At 39.6% G+C, this 20878-nt stretch overlaps 1 protein-coding gene and 1 long non-coding RNA gene across 3 annotated transcripts in view; both read left to right on the top strand.

The window, feature by feature from the left end:
* LOC138982329 (serine-rich adhesin for platelets-like) overlaps positions 1–20878 on the top strand; it is a 29634-nt gene that overhangs the window by 3758 nt on the left and 4998 nt on the right. The window contains exons 2-4 of one of the 2 annotated variants that reach the window (XM_070355593.1): positions 6608–6757; positions 7625–12005; positions 19047–19255. In XM_070355593.1, the coding sequence (XP_070211694.1) occupies positions 6703–6757; positions 7625–12005; positions 19047–19255 (4645 nt within the window). In that variant the 5' untranslated portion in view covers positions 6608–6702. The remainder of the gene's footprint in view (positions 1–6607; positions 6758–7624; positions 12006–19046; positions 19256–20878) is intronic. The other variant, XM_070355587.1, reaches the window with a different exon arrangement.
* On the top strand, positions 500–2077 carry LOC138982320 (uncharacterized). Its single transcript, XR_011460838.1, has 2 exons — positions 500–780; positions 1704–2077. It is a non-coding gene; the product is annotated as an uncharacterized lncRNA (long non-coding RNA).

Raw genomic sequence — 20878 nt, 5'->3', positions numbered from 1 at the left:
ATAGACCAGTTGGTCTAAGAGGACGTTAAACCCTAATAGTCAGTCAGTCTCTCTCTCTCTCTCTCTCTCTCTCTCTCTCTCTCTCTCTCTCTCTATTCCTGTCACCGCCCTCAATCTGTGCTTTGTACAATGATCTGGTAATTTTATTTAAGTTTATTTTATTTAATTAATTTTATTTAAGTTTTTACCTTGTGTTTTGTGTTGAAAAATAAATACATACTCCAGAATTGACAAAAGTGTCTTGTACATTTTACGTGTTCTTTGTAAAATATTGCCCCAGCCCCTCCACCTGTGAAGAAAGGACACCTGTCTAATAGGGACACCATTACCATACCCCAAGGGTGTCCTTTAGAGACAGGTTTTACTGTACTGCCGAACAACACTTTTCTTCCAAGTTCCATTGTAACGAAACACTTGCTTGGAATTGTAATGTCTTTTATACACTTAAATACCTGCCCACAGATAAAATGAAGCCACAACACCAAACCAAATATAATATGGCCAGGAATCTGTCAGTGTGTCCAAAAAGTGTTACACAAACACCATTTTTTAGACTTGCTTTATCTTATTAATGTTGTTGTGGGTAAGAAAGGAGATGTGGTTTTTAGCAGAATAAAACTGTTTTTATTGGTATGGGCCACCTGGGGCAGTTAAAAACCCGTTATAAACCGTTATTTTCTAATTTTTCACCGATCTTTATGAAATGTTGTGGTTAGGTTGGTTGTCCCTAACTGAATTTCAACAAGAATAAAAAGTTGATTTTTGGCAGTTAAAAAACCGGTAAATCCCGTTTTTTCACCAATCTTTATGAAATTTTGTGAGTAGGTCCGTTGTCCATAACTGAGTTTCAATACGTACTTTTCAGAAGAAAAACAAGCTTTTGTCAGTTATAAACCGTTATTTTCTGATTTTTCACCGATCTTTATGAAATGTTGTGAATTTCAACAAGAATAAAAAGTAAAATTTTGGCAGTTAAAAAAACGTTAAATCCCGTTTTTTCAGGAATCTGTCAGTGTGTCCAAAAAGTGTTACACAAACACCATTTTTTAGACTTGCTTTATCTTATTAATGTTGTTGTGGGTAAGAAAGGAGATGTGGTTTTTAGCAGAATAAAACTGTTTTTATTGGTATGGGCCACCTGGGGGGGGGGGGGGGGGGAGTCAGTATAGTGTCTTGAGCACTTAAGGGGAGGTTCTAGCATGGGTGAAAGCGATTTTTCCAAAAAAATGTGATTTTGGGGTTCTTGCAATAATGGGTAGATAAAACATTGTATAGTATTGTGGTGGAAGAAATTTCACCAAATCATTAAACCGTTAAAATGACAGTTTAACCGCCAAAAAACACTCTGCTCCTTGTTTCTTGGTCCCTAATCGTCGGATTTACACCAAAATTGGCACAGTCATCCATTGTCCCTAACTGATCTCCAATCCAAACTTTTCAAGAAGAAAAAGTTAATTATTGGCAGTTAAAAAAAACTTTATAAACCGTTATTTTCTAATTTTTCACCGATCTTTATGAAATGTTGTTGTTAGGTTGGTTGTCCCTAACTGAATTTCAACAAGAATAAAAAGTTGATTTTTGGCAGTTAAAAAACCGGTAAATCCCGTTTTTTCACCAATCTTTATGAAATTTTGTGAGTAGGTCCGTTGTCCATAACTGAGTTTCAATACGTACTTTTCAGAAGAAAACCAAGCTTTTGTCAGTTATAAACCGTTATTTTCTAATTTTTCACCGATCTTTATGAAATGTTGTGAATTTCAACAAGAATAAAAAGTAAAATTTTGGCAGTTAAAAAAACGTTAAATCCCGTAAGATCTACTTTATTTATAGGTTTGTGTGTGTTCGTTTGTAAGAGCAGTGAGTGATAATAGCATGACGTTAGGCTTTTTGAGCTAGCATCGTGGCTTACGCGCTTAGGACGAGGATGTTAATGACAAAACCAGGAAATCCCAACAAAGTGTCTGTGCATCAGTCATTCCTGTCCCTTTTCTAAGTTACACACACACACACACACACACACACACACACACACACACACACACACACACACACACACACACACACACACACACACACACGCGCGCACGCACGCACACACACACACTGAAAAAAACATATGCAAGCATCAACATTTCAACGAGACAAACCCAATGCTGGTGTGTCGAAGGAGACAGCCACAGCGGGCTTGTTCGAATCAAAGTATCACACCATATCTTCAGCGTATTACCAATACCTGTCCCAATATAGACCAGTTGGTCTAAGAGGACGTTAAACCCTAATAGTCAGTCAGTCTCTCTCTCTCTCTCTCTCTCTCTCTCTCTCTCTCTCTCTCTCTATTCCTGTCACCGCCCTCAATCTGTGCTTTGTACAATGATCTGGTAATTTTATTTAAGTTTATTTTATTTAATTAATTTTATTTAAGTTTTTACCTTGTGTTTTGTGTTGAAAAATAAATACATACTCCAGAATTGACAAAAGTGTCTTGTACATTTTACGTGTTCTTTGTAAAATATTGCCCCAGCCCCTCCACCTGTGAAGAAAGGACACCTGTCTAATAGGGACACCATTACCATACCCCAAGGGTGTCCTTTAGAGACAGGTTTTACTGTACTGCCGAACAACACTTTTCTTCCAAGTTCCATTGTAACGAAACACTTGCTTGGAATTGTAATGTCTTTTATACACTTAAATACCTGCCCACAGATAAAATGAAGCCACAACCCCAAACCAAATATAATATCCCATCTAAAAAAAAAAGTCACATCCCCAAACGCAAGATAATTAACCCTAACTGCCGGATGCAAATTGAAACACATTTTTTTAATTAGTTTTAATTATATTTTGCCTGAGGAAAACAAAACAGCCTGAAATGGACTGGGTGGTCGAGTGGTAACGCACTTGCGCTCGGAAGCGAGAGGTTGCGAGTTCGAACCTGGGTCAGGGCGTTAGCAATTTTCCTCCCCCCTTTCCTAACCTAGGTGGTGGGTTCAAGTGCTAGTCTTTCGGATGAGACGAAAAACCGAGGTCCCTTCGTGTACACTACATTGGGGTGTGCACGTTAAAGATCCCATGATTGACAAAAGGGTCTTTCCTGGCAAAATTGTACAGGCATAGATAAAAAATGTCCACCAAATACCCGTTTGACTTGGAATAATAGGCCGCGAAAAGTAAATATTCGCCGTAATGGCTTGAGGTTTACTGGCCGATGTGAATGCGTTATATATTGTGCGTAAAAAATGTCTGTTTGTCTGTAAAAAAAATTCCATTTCAAACGGCAGAAATTAATATGTAAAGCGCGGAGAGCAACGGTTAATTGTGGTTCGCGCTATATAAGCTCTCATGATAATAATAATAATAATAACAAGTCGCGTAAGGCGAAAATACAACATTTAGTCAAGTAGCTGTCGAACTTACAGAATGAAACTGAACGCAATGCAATTTTTCAGCAAGACCGTTTACTCGTAGCATCGTCAGTCCACCGCTCATGCTCGTGGCAAAGGCAGTGAATTTGACAAGAAGAGCGGTTTAGTAGTTGCGCTGAGAAAGATAGCACGCTTTTCTATACCTCTCTTCGTTTAAACTTTCTGAGCGTGTTTTAATCGAAACATATCATATCTATATGTTTTTGGAATCAGAAACCGACAAGGAATAAGATGAAAGTGTTTTTAAATTGATTTCGAAAATTTAATTTTGATAATAATTTTTATATTTTTAATTTTCAGAGCTTGTTTTTAATCCAAATATAACATATTTATATGTTTTTGGAATCAGAAAATGATGGAGAATAAGATAAACGTAAATTTGGATCGTTTTATAATTTTTTATTTTTTTTTACAATTGTCAGATTTTTAATGACCAAAGTCATTAATTAATTTTTAAGCCACCACGCTGAAATGCAATACCGAAGTCCGGGCTTCGTCGAAGACTACTTGACCAAAATTTCAACCAATTTGGTTGAAAAATGAGAGCGTGACAGTGCCGCCTCAACTTTCACGAAAAGCCGGATATGACGTCATCAAAGACATTTATCGAAAAAACGAAAAACAAAATCGGGGATATCAATCCAAGGAACTCTCATGTAAAATGTCATAAAGATCGGTCCAGTAGTTTAGTCTGAATCGCTCTACACGCACGCACGCACACACACACACACACACACACACACACACACACACCCACACATACACCACGACCCTCTTTTCGATTCCCCCTCTATGTTAAAACATTTAGTCAAAACTTGACTAAATGTAAAAATTAGAAAGCATGACTAACCTACCTCCCTAAGAATATTTGCAATTGCCAATGAGCTTTGATCATATAAACTAAGAGTGTCACAGACCTATGGGTAACCAAGCACCACTAACACCTACACAAAACCATCACCCCCCACAAAAAAAATTCAACAACATTCGATTTTCGACTGAATCATTCAGGTACGAATACTTTTTCCTTTCAAACATTGTTTTTATCATGTTTCGTAAGAAATCACTCGATTTATAGCAGTTTCATTCTCAAAAGTGATGTACGTTACTATTTGGATGACGTCCATGCACACTTTACCCGTGGGGCTGGGCTCGTCCATCTCGCACGTAGGTGTGAAAGTCCTGTTGTCATTGATAGATCATATGCAAATGACCAAGGGAGACTAGTTAGGTCACGCTTGTCACAACATCTCGGCAAAACGAGAACGTTTTAGTTTGGTTATAAGTAATTTTTCTTTACACAAAATCAACAAATCGTGTCGATTTTCACGAATCACAGACAAAGCATGCATTGCAAGCAATTTTTTAAATATTATTTTAGACTTAGTAGACTGTGTGAACCTCGAAATCGATCTTTGGCGGCCATCTTACATTTACCGCGGACTGTACGACCGTTTGACTGACCGATACCGAATTTACACAAGGATAATAACGTACATCTCGCATCACTTTACCAAGCGAAATGAACGAAGTTGGCAGCTCCGTCGAGCTCATTTTTGGTCTCATTAAACACTGCATTCATTTCCTGTCTGGTTTGTATGAAGGATTTACCGGTCGCGCACGTGTTCGGAGTACAGTTCTTACAAAACTGAAAGCACCCAAAATCGCGTAACGCTTTTTTCTCCAGAATGACTAGGTAAGGTTGGAATCACAAGTCCGTTATTCATTGCTTACGGCATAAATTTGCCACCATGTTATACCAAAACGTTCGTCCATTCATCCTCTTTCATCCAACACAAAAATGTTCTTTGCAAAAAAAGTTTATTAGAAGCAGGAGCCTGCCAAATAATTCAAGCGGGCTCTTTTCTTCTTTCGACGCCATGACAGATTCTTGGCCATATATATAAAACTTTGCTGTTAAGACTTAAAATAATAGCCCCAGACTTTTTTTCCCCATTTTTTTTTTTATATCAATGTCTTTGATGAAACCAACATATCCGACGTTTAAGGCTGAAGTGTACCCCTTTTGAAAGTGATCAGAATTTGTTAAATCTTTTTTTTTTGTACGGTCAAAGAGTTGCAAGACCAGAAACAACGAAACAAGGGCTTAACTTACTGTTTTCTCAAATGACGACTGAAATTGTAAACATGGCGTATTGGAATTTTTCACAAAAATGCTAGTGAAAAAATGACTTCGATTCTACTGTGGATATGTAACCACATCAACAATCAGCAATTAAAAGATCACACCACTTTTTGTTTTATTCGGAGCACTAGCTTGTTTTCTTGCGAAGAAGTTTGATTTTGTGTTTGGTAGTCCTTCTCTCTTTAGTTGACCCTTAGGCCTAATTAGAGCGACTTATCTTCGATAGACATTAAATATTAAAGTAATGATAATCAGTTATATTAAAGACAAAAATTAAATACAGAAAAAATCTCAAGTGGTCCACATTAACGAATCACTGTAAAAAGCCCTCTTTACTTGAAAATAACATGATACAAATTATTGTGCAAGCAAGACTAATTCAAATATGCTTTAGATTTATATGTTTTGGTTTGACGAGAAAATTATTTGAAGCACAACAGGAAACTAACGAAAAAGAGAAATTATCAACTTCCACGAAAAGAAAACTATCTGTTATATTTTTTTGAAAGCTCGAGGGCTATATATAAAAGGTTATTTTCAGCAAGCTTCTTAATGAATTAATGAAACCAGCCTTTCGCTTTTATTTTCTTAATGTTTTTGAAGGTGGTCCATATTAGGGAACACACATAGGCTATACGTACTTTGAGATTTTGCTATTATTGTATGTTTACAGTAGAAACTCGGGGCGAAGACTGCTAAAACGTAACAATACATAATGTCATAATTTATATTGCAATTTGTGTGTGATCACAGCTTTGCCTGTGGATAGAAACTAGTCCGTTTTTAGCGTCAAATTTAGAGGGAACGCTGCCAAAAGGGTAACAAAGAGAAAAAAAAGCCTAACGGTTTTGTGGTTTGTGTTTCTGCAACTGTTTTGACATACATGTGAAAGTTATCAAGAGAGGGTAAATACAGCGAATGAAATTGTTTTGAGCGCTCTAGCACCGTTAGTTTGTCAAAACAGGAGGTGGTCCATATTAGGAGCCGGTCCAAGTTAGGCAACCTTACCCTAAGTAACCCCAAAAAGGAATTGTTTCAGACACCGGTTTTGATCTGAAAAGTCACAGGAAGAACTGCTGAAGGAAAACCCACAAGAAGAGCTGGTAACTTTTCACAAGAATACCCGGTTTTACCATGGAAGACAGCACTTACAGTTTAGTCGAAGATGCTGTACCTGAGACTGAAAGAGGTATGTCTTGATTTGTTTTTAACAATGACAAAATACGGTTGGTGACTTATGCACGCCTGCGCGTGTGTCTGTTTGTAAACAAATAAATCAATGTTTGTAGCGCAAAGCAAATGAAAAGAACTATTGTACTTTCTTGAAACACACACACACACACGCACGCACTCACGAACGCACACACACACACACACACGCGCGCGCGCGCACGCACGCACGCACTCACGAACGCACACACACACACGCACACACACACACACACACACACACACACACACACACACACACACACACACACACACACACACACACATGTGGGGGTATTAGGGACCGGTGTTTTTTATGCTGATTATTAGTATATTTTCTCACGAACATGCCTTTCATTTTCTCCTGAGTTAAGTGGTGGTTCTGATATCAGTTAAACGCTAAGCCTTATTAAAGCCAGTCACTCGGTGTACGATCGATAATAAGCAAAAGTTAAAAATAGTAAATGTGTCAACTGGTCTAGCCAAGAGGCCATCACAGAACACTGCTACAAAGCACACACGTCTTCATTATAACACACCTATACAAAGGTTAACCGCCGAGTCTCATTGGATTTATTGGATCATTGGGTGTGAGGTTTTTGGAAACTTGTTATTATCTGACACAGCCAAGAGACACACAGCCATACACCAACACCAAAGCACACTCACGCACGCACGTAGGCACACAGACACACACACTCACTCTGTTAGCATCACATCAAGTGGTACTTTACACACACTCTCACTCTGTTAGCATCACATCAAGTGGTACTTTACACACACACACTCACTCTGTTAGCATCACATCAAGTGGTACTTTACACACACAAAATGATTTTTCTTTCAGGGTCCAATGTTGACACGAGTCTCGAGTCTCAAGACACAAATACATTCATCAGCTCTTCTTCAGCGTCAAGATTTTCAGAACCTGGGAGTCAGACAGAAAGGGCAGGAACACATGAAAGGACAGGTCAGAGGCACTCTGCTCAGACGCCAGCTTTGGAAGGTTTTTCAAAATCTACTTCCTCGCCTCCCTCAGCATCTTCAGGACATTTACAACCAGTCGCGAGTGGACAAGAACATGCCGATAGCTTGGAAAGAGACGTCTTAAAAGGCATATGTAATACTCCCCAACGTGCCTTGTCAGCAAACCATTTACATTTCCAGGGTAAACCAGACGTGTGTGAAGAGATTTTGGACTCGGACGAAGAAATGTGTCCTGAAGATATGCGAGTATATTACCATGATGCTGTGATTTTATACCAAGAACTGAATAAGTCAGATGTAGAAAAGTTCAAGCAAGCTTGTAAGCAAGTTCAACTGAAAGGAATCTCTGAGCCTGTCATCGCCTTGTACGATGAAATTTTGCCTGATTTGGCTGCGATGACTCTTTTTGACAATCTCGAATTAGCTCTATCTAACTGCGAATTCGTGTTTTTATACATTACCGAAGAATTTTGCACTGATGCATGGTCTATATTTTCAAGCTATACCAGCCTTAACGATGCAATCCATGACCCAAGCAGAAAATGGTCTGTTGTACCTGTTTTCACTGCACACAAACACAGCACAACATACAGGATTCCCAAGGCTCTGAAGTCTTTTAGAGGTTTTAACTTCTTCAGCGAAGACAAGTGTGATTTCACATCACTCACAAAAATGCTTGAGAGTCGATTGTCGCAAAGATTGAAGAAGCAGGAGTTGAAAAACCAAAAGAGACGACAATGGATCATGGATGAAAAAGAAAAGAGAGAAAACCTCGATGCTGAAAGAAGGCATAAGATGAAGAAACAACATGTAAGGGTTCAGAAAAAGGACTCGGAGAATAACTGTCCCTTCGAGTTAGAAAATCAGCCAGACAAAATACATAGGGCAATTAATCCAACGGTTCAGCAAAATACGGCTGGTGTCAGTACTGAGGAAGATGCGGGCAATGATACATGTGCAACGTCTCCATCCCAGACACCAACAGAAACAACAAACCGTTCTTCAGAGCCACCTGCGTCTGCTACAAACCTCATTGATGAAACAGCTATGCAGAGCCCTGAAGATGTCAGTAAAATGAAAGATGTCGTAGATGACACTAATGCCAAGTCGCAATCCCAGACACCAACAGAAACAACAGACCGCTGTTCAGAGCCACCTGCGTCTGCTACAAACCTCATTGATGAAACAGCTATGCAGAGCCCTGAAGATGTCAGTAAAATGAAAGATGTCGTAGATGACACTAATGCCAAGTCGCAATCCCAGACACCAACAGAAACAACAGACCGCTGTTCAGAGCCACCTGCGTCTGCTACAAACCTCATTGATGAAACAGCTATGCAGAACCATGAAGACGTCAGTAAAACGAAAGATGACGAAAATGGCACCAAGGCAACTGCGGGTGCCGTTAAACAACCAGATAAATCAGACCAGCCAAGACAAACACATGTTGTTACTATCAATAGAGACAATAAGGATTATGATACTATCGATGCTCTTCAGCGAAATGCAACAGGTCCACCACAACAATCTGACTCTGAAAGAGAATTGAAAGACTCGAGTGCTGACGGAATTGTTTCACTACCTGCAAAAAAACTCATCCAAAAGGTAAAAAACGAAGAAGGCACAACTGAAACAAATCAACAAGCACCACCCAGAGAATCAACAGACTTGTCATTGCAAACAAACAGATCTGCACTCTGTGTGGAAAAGAAAGAATCCAGTGCTGCTGAAATTATTCCACATTGTTCATCACGCCTTAATCCAAAAGAAGGCGAAGAAGATGGAACCGCTGGAATAATTCAATCCCTCCAACCACCTGGAACAGCAGACCCTCCACCACAAGAATCTGTTTCTTCTTGTGTTGAGGAGAGCAAACCCAATGTAATAGGAGTTATTCTTCAAGACTCTGCAGGCGTGAAGCTCAATCAAGATGAAAAGGAAGACAATGCACACAGAACAGTTGCAATGTTTGAATTCCTCCCAGTAGTTTCATCAGGCATAGATGATTCTGCTAGTAATGTGGAACCGAAAGGGACAGATGGTGTCCACACAAAACACATTTCATCGGGAGCGAGTCCGGTGAAAGGTGAAGTAGGCTGCGCCAGTGCAAAGTCTGAATCCTCTGTACCAGTCGTAAAAATAGACCCGCCAGCACAACTTCCTTCTGCTCAAACTTGTGGGAAAAACAAAGACGTGGATGACGATCAAATACTTCATCCAGCTCCAGCAGATCCCAATCTCATTGAAGGAGAAATAGACAACAGCGCTGCAATGTCTTGGTCTACACCACCAACAGAGATTAAAGACCACCCACCACATCCATCTGATTCTTGTGATATAAAGAAAAACCCGGGTGGCTCCGCAACGGTTCAGCAAAAAACGGCTGGTGTCAGTCCCGAGAAAGATGCGGGCGATGATGCTTGTGCAACGTCTCTATCCCAGCCACCAACAAAAACAACAGACCGCTCTTCAGAGCCACATGCGTCTCCTACACTCCTGCTTGGTGAAAATTCAGACGTCAGTAAAACTATAGGTGAGGTAGATGACACCAATGCCAAGTCTCAATCCGAATCATCAATAGAAACAACAGACTGCTCGTTACAACCTCCTGTATCTGCTACATGCGTACTTGACGGAACAGCTCAGCAGATATCTGAACGCGTCAGTAAAAACAAAGATGACGTAGATGGCTCGAAGGCAACGTCGGGTACCCTCATACAAACAGAAAACTCAGATCAGCCAAAGCAAACACATGTTGCCACTACTGATAGAGGGAATACAATTTATTTTACTACCGAGGCTTTTCAACGACATTTAACAGGTCCACAACAACCATCTGACTCTGCTACCCAAGGGGAAGGGAAAGACTCGAGTGCACATAGTTCAACGTACTTTAGTCAAGAGGTAAATGGAGGAGACGACACAAGAAAAACAATTCAGCCACCAGCACCCAGGGATTCAACAGACCCCTGTGTACAAGAAACTAGCTCTGCCATTGGTTTAGAAGGGAAAGAATCCAGTGCTGCTGAAGGTATTTCAGATTTTTCAACAAACCTCAATCCAAGAGAAGAGGACGAAGATTGCACGGGTGGAATAATCCAATCCCTCCAACTGCCTGGAACAGCAGACCCTCCAACACAAGAATCTGCTTCTTTTTGCGTTGAGGAGAGGAGAGCTCCAATCACAGGAGTTATCACCCAAGAATCTCCAGACGTGAGGTTCAAGGAGGATCAAAAGGAAGACAGAATAGTTACAATGACTGAATCCCATGATACATGTGCAACGTCTCAATACCAGTCATTAACTGAAACAATAGACCGATCTTCACAGCCACCCGCCTCTGCTACAAACCTGCTTGATGAAACATCTCTGCAAAACCTTGAAACAGTCAGTAAAACTAAAGATGACGTAGATAGCACTAATTCAACGTCTCAATCTCTGTCATCAACAGACCGCTCTTCAGAGCCACTCGCCTCTGCTACACTCCTGGTTGATGAAAAATCTCTGCAGAACCCAGGAGACGTCAGTAAAACGAAAGATGACGTTGCAACAATAGACCCGTCACCACAACTTTCGTCTTCTCAAATATGCGTGGAAAGCAAAAAAGAAGGGGTTCATACAGCAGTTCAAATGACAGCAGATCTTTGTCCAAAGGAAGGCAAAGGCGATAATGCTAATGCTCAGTCTTGTTCCCGTCAGCCAATTAATCCTAAAAAAACAAGACATCGACATGTGGGTCAGTCACATTTGGCCAGAACAAGGGAAGAAGGGATATCTAGGCACACAGAAGCCGTACCGAGAGAAACCTTCCAGCAGGCTTATCAGCAGCATACTTCAGTACATCCTGAGACTGCGAGACCTGTGGCAAGTACCCCGCCTAGTCAACACTACCAACCTATGTACCCTGACCTTCCGCAGTCTCAACAACTGGGTCTTCGACACCCATTATCAGAGTATCACAGGCAGCCAGGCCACGGAGCGCACTCTCAGCAGTATTTTCATCAACACGGGGATTCACATCCATTGCAAAGTCTAGCTAAGGCAGTGCACAGCAATGACGGACTTCCGTGTGGAAAGAAACGTGCAAGGCATGAGAAAAAATGTATGCCTCAACAATCTGCAGTTCATGTCCACTATCACAATGTCAAAATCAGGCAAGCCGACTTCGTCAACATTTCCCAGCAAACTGATGTTGTGGAGGAACGCACTTCATTTACCAGAAACCGAGATGATCCCTCTAGGTAAGCACTGGTCTTTGGACTTCCGTTCATATTTCAGGTTACAAAAATAGTGAAAATAAGAGATTTTACGTACTGCAATGTGCATGCACTTGCATACCTTATGGTGGCTAATAGACTGGTATACTTGGTCGACTCCTGAGTTATCTGTTTTAAGGCTGGAGTATACTATGGAGGCCCAATTTCAAAGTGATTAGGTAGTTTTAAAAGTTACTTTTTCTGTTAGTTCAATGTTTGCTTTATCAGAAAAAAAAACAAAATTAAAAGTGCTTGTCGCGCAAAATTTTAAGATAATGACTGAAGTTTGAGCATAGGTATCAGATTTTTTCAGGCAAACACTACTGTAGAAATTGTAATATTGTATTGTGAAAATGTAAACAAAATAACAATCGGATGATCACAAACTGAAGAAGAGAAATAGGGAAGCAAAATAGAACATCAAACATAGTGATTTTACTGGTGAATTCGAAAAAAAACCCACCTTGTGTATCCATTTTTGAAGCTCAATTCGAAGCATGGAACACAGACAAACATAGATTAAAAGTGTCAAAGTGATTACAGTGTTCAGAAATAGTGTTAGATACCAAGTTGAGTTATCCCTCTTCACCAATTTTAGAAGAAATACACCTCTTGTTGCGCAAAATCTTGAACTGTGATGCTTTTACTACCCCCACCCCCTACCCATTTTTCAGAAAAGAAAGCATATTATCTTCCAAATAGAAAAGCAAGGTAGTCAGATGATCAAAAACTGAAGAAGAGAAATAAGGAAGCAAAATAGAACATCAAACATAGTGATTTTACTGGTGAATTCGAAAAAACCACCTTTTGTATCCATTTTTGAAGCTCAATTTGGAGCATGGAACACAGACAAACATAGATTAAAAGTGTTAAAGTGATTACAGTGTTCAGAAATAGTGTTAGATACCAAGTTGAGTTATCCCTCTTCACCAATTTTAAAAGAAACACACCTCTTTTTGCGCAAAATCTTGAACTGTGATGCTTTTACTACCCCCACCCCCTACCCATTTTTCAGAAAAGAGAGCATATTATCTTCCAAATAGAAAAGCAAGGTAGTCAGATGATAAAAAAAACTTAAAGACGAGAAAGAGGGAAGCAAAATAGAACATCCAACATAGTGATTTAACTGGTGAATTCAGAGAAAACAAATTTTGTTACCCATTTTTTGAAGCTTAATTTGAAGCTTGGAACACAGACAAACATAAATTAAAAGTGTTAAAGTGGTTACAGTGTTCAGAAATAGTGTTAGATCCCAAGTTAAGTTATCCCTCTTCATCACAGTTAAAAGAAACACACCTCTTGTCACGCAAAATCTTAAACTGTGATGCTTTTACTACCCCAACCCCCTACCCATTTTGCAGAAAAGATTGCATATTCTCTTCCAATTCGAAAAGTAAGGTAGTCAGATGATCAGAAACGAAAAAAGAGAAATAGGGAAGCAAAATAGAACATCAAACATAGTGATTTTACTGGTGAATTCAGAGATAACGGTGTGTTTTTTTACCCATTTTTGAAGCTTAATTTTAAGCTTGGAAGACAGACAAACAGAAATTAAAAGTGTAAGAGTGGTTACAGTTTTCAGATATTGTGTTAGATACCAATTTGAGTTATCCCTCTTCCTCACAGTTACAAAAAAACACCTTGTCGCGCAAAATCTTGAACTGTGATGCTTTTACTACCCCCACCCCCCTGCCCATTTTGGCAGAAAACCTTACTTTTTTAATTGAAAGAAAATATGCATTCTTTTCTGCCAAAATGGGTAGGGGGGTGGGGGTAGTAAAAGCATCACAGTTCAAGATTTTGCGTGACAAGAGGTGTGTTTCTTTTAACTGTGATGAAGAGGGATAACTTAACTTGGGATCTAACACTATTTCTGAACACTGTAACCACTTTAACACTTTTAATTTATGTTTGTCTGTGTTCCAAGCTTCAAATTAAGCTTAAAAATGGGTTAAAAATTTGTTTTCTCTGAATTCGCCAGTTAAATCACTATGTTGGATGTTCTATTTTGCTTCCCTCTTTCTCTTCTTAAGTTTTTGATCATCTGACTACCTTGCTTTTCTATTTGGAAGATAATATGCTCTCTTTTCTGAAAAATGGGTAGGGGGTGGGGGTAGTAAAAACCTCACAGTTCAAGATTTTGCGCGACAAGAGGTGTATTTCTTTAAAATTGGTGAAGAGGGATAACTTAACTTGGTATCTAATACTATTTCTGAACACTGTAATTACTTTAACACTTTTAATCTATGTTTGTCTGTGTTCTATGCTTCAAATTGAGCTTCAAAAATGGATACAGTCGAGACCGGATGTAAGAAAGTCGTCGGGACCCACTTTTTGTCTTTCATACATCCGGTCTTTACTAAATCCGGTTAACCGGATGTATGAAAATATTGTGGATTGACTTTCATACATCCGGCCACGCGTCTGTTACTTGATAAAAGTAGGGGTTTTTTCATATCATTTTTGTATTTATTTGTTTTTTTATGTTTAAATGTTTTGATACATATCCTTGTTAGAAGAAAAGGGTTGTGAATAACAAGTGGAAAAGTACATGTACTTACATACACTGACACAGTCAGGACAACCGATAGAAACTGTTCTGCTTTGCATAAGGCCGTGCACTCTCCGCCCCCCCCCCTCCCATCCCTCTGTGTGTGTGTGTGTGTGTGTTTGTGTGTGGCTCAACTGTATTGTGTGTGTTCCCTCCACAACCCTTTTGCGCTTTTGACAATGTTTTTGGTCGTGGAAGCTTTGTAATGACCGTTGGCGTAGCAAATAACATTTTCTGAGTTCTCAGGCTCTCTCTCTCTCTCTCTCTCTCTCTCTCTCTCTCTCTCTCTCTCTCTCTCTCTCTCTCTCTCTCTCTCTCTCCAAAACGCACACATTTATAACACACACACACACGCGCGCGCACTGAATACAAAAAAGTGAGTTAAACTTAAAACCAGTTTAATGGATTAAAACAACAACAACAACATAAAACAAGTCGCGTAAGGCGAAAATACAATATTTAGTCAAGTAGCTGTCGAACTCACAGAATGAAACTGAACGCAATGCCATTTTTCAGCAAGACCGTATACTCGTAGCATCGTCAGTCCACCGCTCATGGCAAAGGCAGTGAAATTGACAAGAAGAGCGGGGTAGTAGTTGCGCTAAGAAGGATAGCACGCTTTTCTGTACCTCTCTTTGTTTTAACTTTCTGAGCGTGTTTTTAATCCAAACATATCATATCTATATGTTTTTGGAATCAGGAACCGACAAGGAATAAGATGAAAGTGTTTTTAAATTGATTTGGACAATTTAATTTTGATAATAATTTTTATATATTTAATTTTCAGAGCTTGTTTTTAATCCGAATATAACATATTTATATGTTTTTGGAATCAGCAAATGATGGAAAATAAGATAAACGTAAATTTGGATCGTTTTATAAATTTTTATTTTTTTTTACAATTTTCAGATTTTTAATGACCAAAGTCATTAATTATTTTTTAAGCCACCAAGCTGAAATGCAATACCGAAGTCCGGGCTTCGTCGAAGATTACTTGACCAAAATTTGAACCAATTTGGTTGAAAAATGAGGGCGTGACAGTGCCGCCTCAACTTTCACGAAAAGCCGGATATGACGTCATCAAAAACATTTATCAAAAAAATGAAAAAAACGTATGGGGATTTCATACCCAGGAACTCTCATGTCAAATTTCATAAAGATCGGTCCAGTAGTTTAGTCTGAATCGCTCTACACACACACACAGACACACACACGCACACACGCACATACACCACGACCCTCGTTTCGATTCCCCCTCGATGTTAAAATATTTAGTCAAAACTTGACTAAATATAAAAACAACTGAGTCACACCCACGACCAATGCCTCTGGTTCTAATTGTACAAAAAAATGCCTTCCTGGGCTATTATGGCTCTTCAGTCATGACAAATTTATAACAGGCTAAAATGACTGAATAGACAAACAAAACAGATTATTAATGGAGTTAAACATAAAATCAGTTTAATGGATAAAATCAACAACAACAACAACAAGAACATAAAAATAACAACAAGAACATAAAAACAACAACATAAAATACAACAAAATAAAATACAACAACATAAAAAAAACATAAAAAGATAACAACTGATTCACATCCATGACCAATGTCTCTGGTTATAAATGTAACAAAAATGCCTTCTGGGCTTTTATGGGTCTTCGTGACGAATTTGTAACACTGGTTAAAAAAAATGATTGAATGGAGAAACAAATTAAACAGAACAACTCGTTGACAGCTATAGAATCTGGTGGGGAAGTTTTCAGGGCATCCTCATTTAGACCAGAGATCTGTTTAGACTACCTTTGTGGACACCACCCGCTCAAAATGGCCACAGAGATTTTGGAGGTAAATGTTCTCCTCGGACCTGTCTACCCCATTTATCGGGAAAAGGGGTGAAGGGAAATTACTCTTACCACACTTTGGTGACTTGGGTCTACTTTCGTTTTCTTACAACCGGTCTTGCAACAACGCATTTGTGCTGCTCGGGACCAGAGATTTGCTTTCATACAACCGGACTTTTATACATCCGATTTTCATACAACCGGAAAATTCTAAGTAATAACAAAGAGTAGCTTCTGCCGGGACCCTGCCTACCCCTTTCATACATCCAGACTTTCATACATCCGGTGTTTTATACATCCGGTCTATACTGTACAAAAGGTGTTTTTTTCGAATTCACCAGTTTGTTTGTTTGTTTGCTTGTTCGTTCGTGGGCTGAAACTCCCACGGCTTTTACGTGTGTGACCGTTTTTACCCCGCCATTTAGACAGCCATACACCGCTTTCGGAGGAAGCATGCTGGGTATTTTCGTGTTTCTATAACCCACCGAACTCTGACATGGATTACAGGATCTTTTTCGTGCGCACTTGGTCTTGTGCTTGCGTGTACACACGGGGGTGTTCGGACACCGAGGAGAGTCTGCAGACAAAGTTGACTCTGAGAAATAAATCTCTCGCCGAACGTGGGGACGAACTCACGCTGACAGCGGCCAACTGGATACAAATCCAGCGCGCTACCGACTGAGCTACATCCCCGCCCGAATTCACCAGTAAAATCACTATGTTTGATGTTCTATTTTGCTTCCCTATTTCTCTTCTTCAGTTTTTGATCATCCGACTACCTTGCTTTTCTATTTGGAAGATAATACGCTCTCTTTTCTAAAAAAAAATGGGTAGGGGGTGGGGGTAGTAAAAGCATCACAGTTCAAGATTTTGCGCAACAAGAGGTGTATTTCTTCTAAAATTGGTGAAGAGGGATAACTCAACTTGGTATCTAACACTATTTCTGAACACTGTAATCACTTTAACACTTTTAATCTATGTTTGTCTGTGTTCCATGCTTCAAATTGAGCTTCAAAAATGGATACAAAAGGGTTTTTTTTCGAATTCACCAGTAAAATCACTATGTTTGATGTTCTATTTTGCTTCCCTATTTCTCTTCTTCAGTTTGTGATCATCGGATTGTTATTTTGTTTACATTTTCACAATACAATATTACAATTTCTACAGTAATGTTTGCCTGAAAAAATCTGATAACTATGCTCAAACTTCAGTCATTATCTTAAAATTTTGCGCGACAAGCATTTTTAATTTTGTTTTTTTTCTGATAAAGCAAACATTGAACTAACCGAAAAAGTAACTTTTAAAACTACCTAATCACTTTGAAATTGGGCCTCCATAGTATACTCCAGCCTTAATAAGTGGGATATTAACAGCTATTGTGTTTTCAGCGTAGCAATAGGGTCCGATATTTAGACGAGACAAGTATAATGCCGACGAGTCGAAGACGAGTCGCATTATACTTGTTCGAGTCTAAATATCGGACCCTATTGCTACGCTGAAAATACAATAGCGATTATATAGCTGTTCTGACCTTGATTTGTTGTTCCAAACTTACAAAATGACAGTTTTTGCGTCGATGCGTTGATCTCAGGTTTTGATAGCAGACGCCGTTTCTTATGCGCATTAGTTTTGCGCAGGCGCCACACTGACTTTGGAAAAAACCCTCGATTTGACAACACAGCTGTTAAACAGCTTTTTATTAGTTCATTCGTATACAACAAAAAGAAGTTTGCGTTTTTTTAATTTTGAACAAGACTACTTATGAAGAAGACCAAAACACAACATCAACAGAAGACTAGAAACAACTGAAGAACTAGGATGCAACAAGGGGAGGAGAAGAGAACAGCTAATCCGTACAACGTGAGCAGACGGCACGAAGTTTTCAGTTTGGGTGAATGGCATTTATACTTGTCTCGTCATGAAGCGAATTTTTCAACCTCAGTTTTAAACGACTACATGAATGTTAGTGCCATGGGTTGTACATCAATACTTCAGAGGGGAAGTGGGGTATTTAGTGTGGAGTTACGAGATAAGAAAAGCCGAATGCGAAAGTTTGTGTCAGTCGGCAACTGCGCTCACAAAAACGGCTGTTCCGTTTTACTCCCCTGTTTGTACTACATCTTTCGACTTTGGGCATTTTGTGGTGTTTAGGGACAGAAAATAATTGGTTTAGTCCTGTTTCATAGGGAAGTTAGCAGAAAAGGGTATGCTATCGACATTTGTAAAGCTGAAAAACATTCCCGAGAAGAATTTCAAGTCGTCAGTGTATGCTGTTGTCGACTGAAACATCGTGTGGTACAGATGGGTAAACCGGAACCATGCGTCTTTGTTATTGCCAATATGCTTTTGGATATTGGCAAAAATGGCCGACTTCCGTAGCAATATGCTTTGATGATCGGAAGAGACCATCCAATCACAGCCCCCGAATTCCCCCACGTGTCCATCAGAATAGCTATATATAATTATAAGCACTGATATCCTTAGCCCTTCAAATCAAAGTTTTAAATGGTTATTACTCTCAACTAGCCAACGAAATTGTCCGTACAAGAACTTATTATTTCCGGCCACCTGTGGAGTGATAGAATTATGAGGGTAAGTTGTATGTGATATTAATCAACCAATGTCGATTGCAGAATGGATCAGGATCAGGAATTGTCTGAGGATTCTGACACAAACTGCAAGTTGTTGCATGATGGACCTGCATCAGCTGATATACCTACTTATGACTTCAACTTACCACCAGATATAACCACTGATGACTTCACCTTACCACCAGGCGAGTTTCTTCTGCAACCAAATTCTGAGCAGGAAGCTGGTTCTCCCGACAAGGACTTGCGTGTATGTATGTGTACATGACAGTAGGTTTGTCCGCCTGTCTGTCTGTCTATATTTTTTCTATGGGAAAAGACACACATGGGGGATTCAGAATCATTAAAGACGGACAGCTCTATATTAGAGTTTAGAGAGCTGGGAATTATGCACCACAGATTTGAACAACCAACTTTTGTATTTGTTTATAACAACAACGGCGACGATGACGACGATGATAACGATAATGATGATGATGATGATTACCTGTGTATGAAAGTTGACAAACTGATAATTTACTGCTGATAAAACAATTCTTTTTTCTGCTTAGATGAAAAACGTGTGAGCTCCATTAAATTAAACGCTGTGAATCTTTGGGAAGGCTATGTTTGTAGTGCATGTGTGGTTTTCAGGCAGTCTGAAGTGTTCATTACAGTCGATCGACAGGTATTATATGTATATCTGGGAATATCAAATTGGTTTTCGTACATTTGGTGCACCTGATAGAAGCCAGACGCGTACATTAGTAAGAGAAAAATATATACAAAAGAAAAGATAACATTTACCTACTTTTTGATTTCAAGCAGCAAAACCCACTTAGGAGGCAATGTAACGTGAAGCACCACCACCCACCCCACCCCCCCCCCCCCACACTCTACCTTATTACGTGGTTGTCTTTCATTAGTTTGACAGATGATGATAGATTAATCTGATATATAATATATATATACGACTAGTGTCTGTGTGTCTGTGTGTCTGTGTATCTGTCTGTGTATCTGTCTGTGCGCGATGCACGGCCAAAGTTCTCGATGGATCTGCTTCAAATTTGGTGGGCATATTCAGGTAGACCCGGGACACGACACAACCTGGTCGATATTTCAACACGTGCTCTCAGCGCGCAGCGCGGAACCGATTTTGGTTCCACCTCAGCTATTTTGGTTCCACCTCAGCTACCAGGGCCCCCATACCGACACACCAAAGCCAAAGTTCTCGGTGGATCTTTTTCAAATTTGGACACCGTATTCAGCTACACCCCGGACACAATATCATCGATGAGATATTTCAACACGTGCTCTCAGCGCGCAGCGCTGAAATGATTTTAGTTTTTGTGTTCATTTCACCATTATAAGTAACTCTTCCTTATCTTCTCATCTTCTCCAAGTTTTCAGCGTTTACCTCCCTTCCTTCGTTTGGTGCACTTTTGTGTGACAAGGAGCGTCTTCGGATATTCCCGGCGTTCTGTTACTGTTACTATTTTTAGAAGGTCAACGCAGTGTCCAGAACGTAAATTGGACCCGTAAATTATCCTCACTGTCAAAGTGCAAAGGTCGAATCAATTTATAGCCACGCGAAAAATACACTGTCATCTATCTCTCTATAGATACGGCTTCTCTGTGTTTTTGTGTGTGTGTGTGTGTGTGTGTGTGTGTGTGTGTCTCTATGTGAGCAACACCTGTGCATTTTTCAGTTCTGTTTGTGATGTGGTCTGGCGGCTTTTGTGTAATTTTATGTACTGGCCTTCCTTTCAGAAGCTCTAACTTGCCCAGTCCTGTTTGAGTGGAGTTCGCCTCCAAAGGTGATGAACACGGTTACGTAGTCGACAAGGATGGGACTCGATATGGTCAGGAATGGCATTATGGCCACTGAATCATATTCG

The sequence above is a fragment of the Littorina saxatilis genome, linkage group LG1, assembly GCF_037325665.1.
Source record: "Littorina saxatilis isolate snail1 linkage group LG1, US_GU_Lsax_2.0, whole genome shotgun sequence".
In the NCBI taxonomy this organism is placed as follows: Eukaryota; Metazoa; Mollusca; class Gastropoda; order Littorinimorpha; family Littorinidae; genus Littorina; species Littorina saxatilis.
Note: the sequence above shows the minus strand (reverse complement) of the source record. Positions and strands in the feature narration are given on the sequence as shown.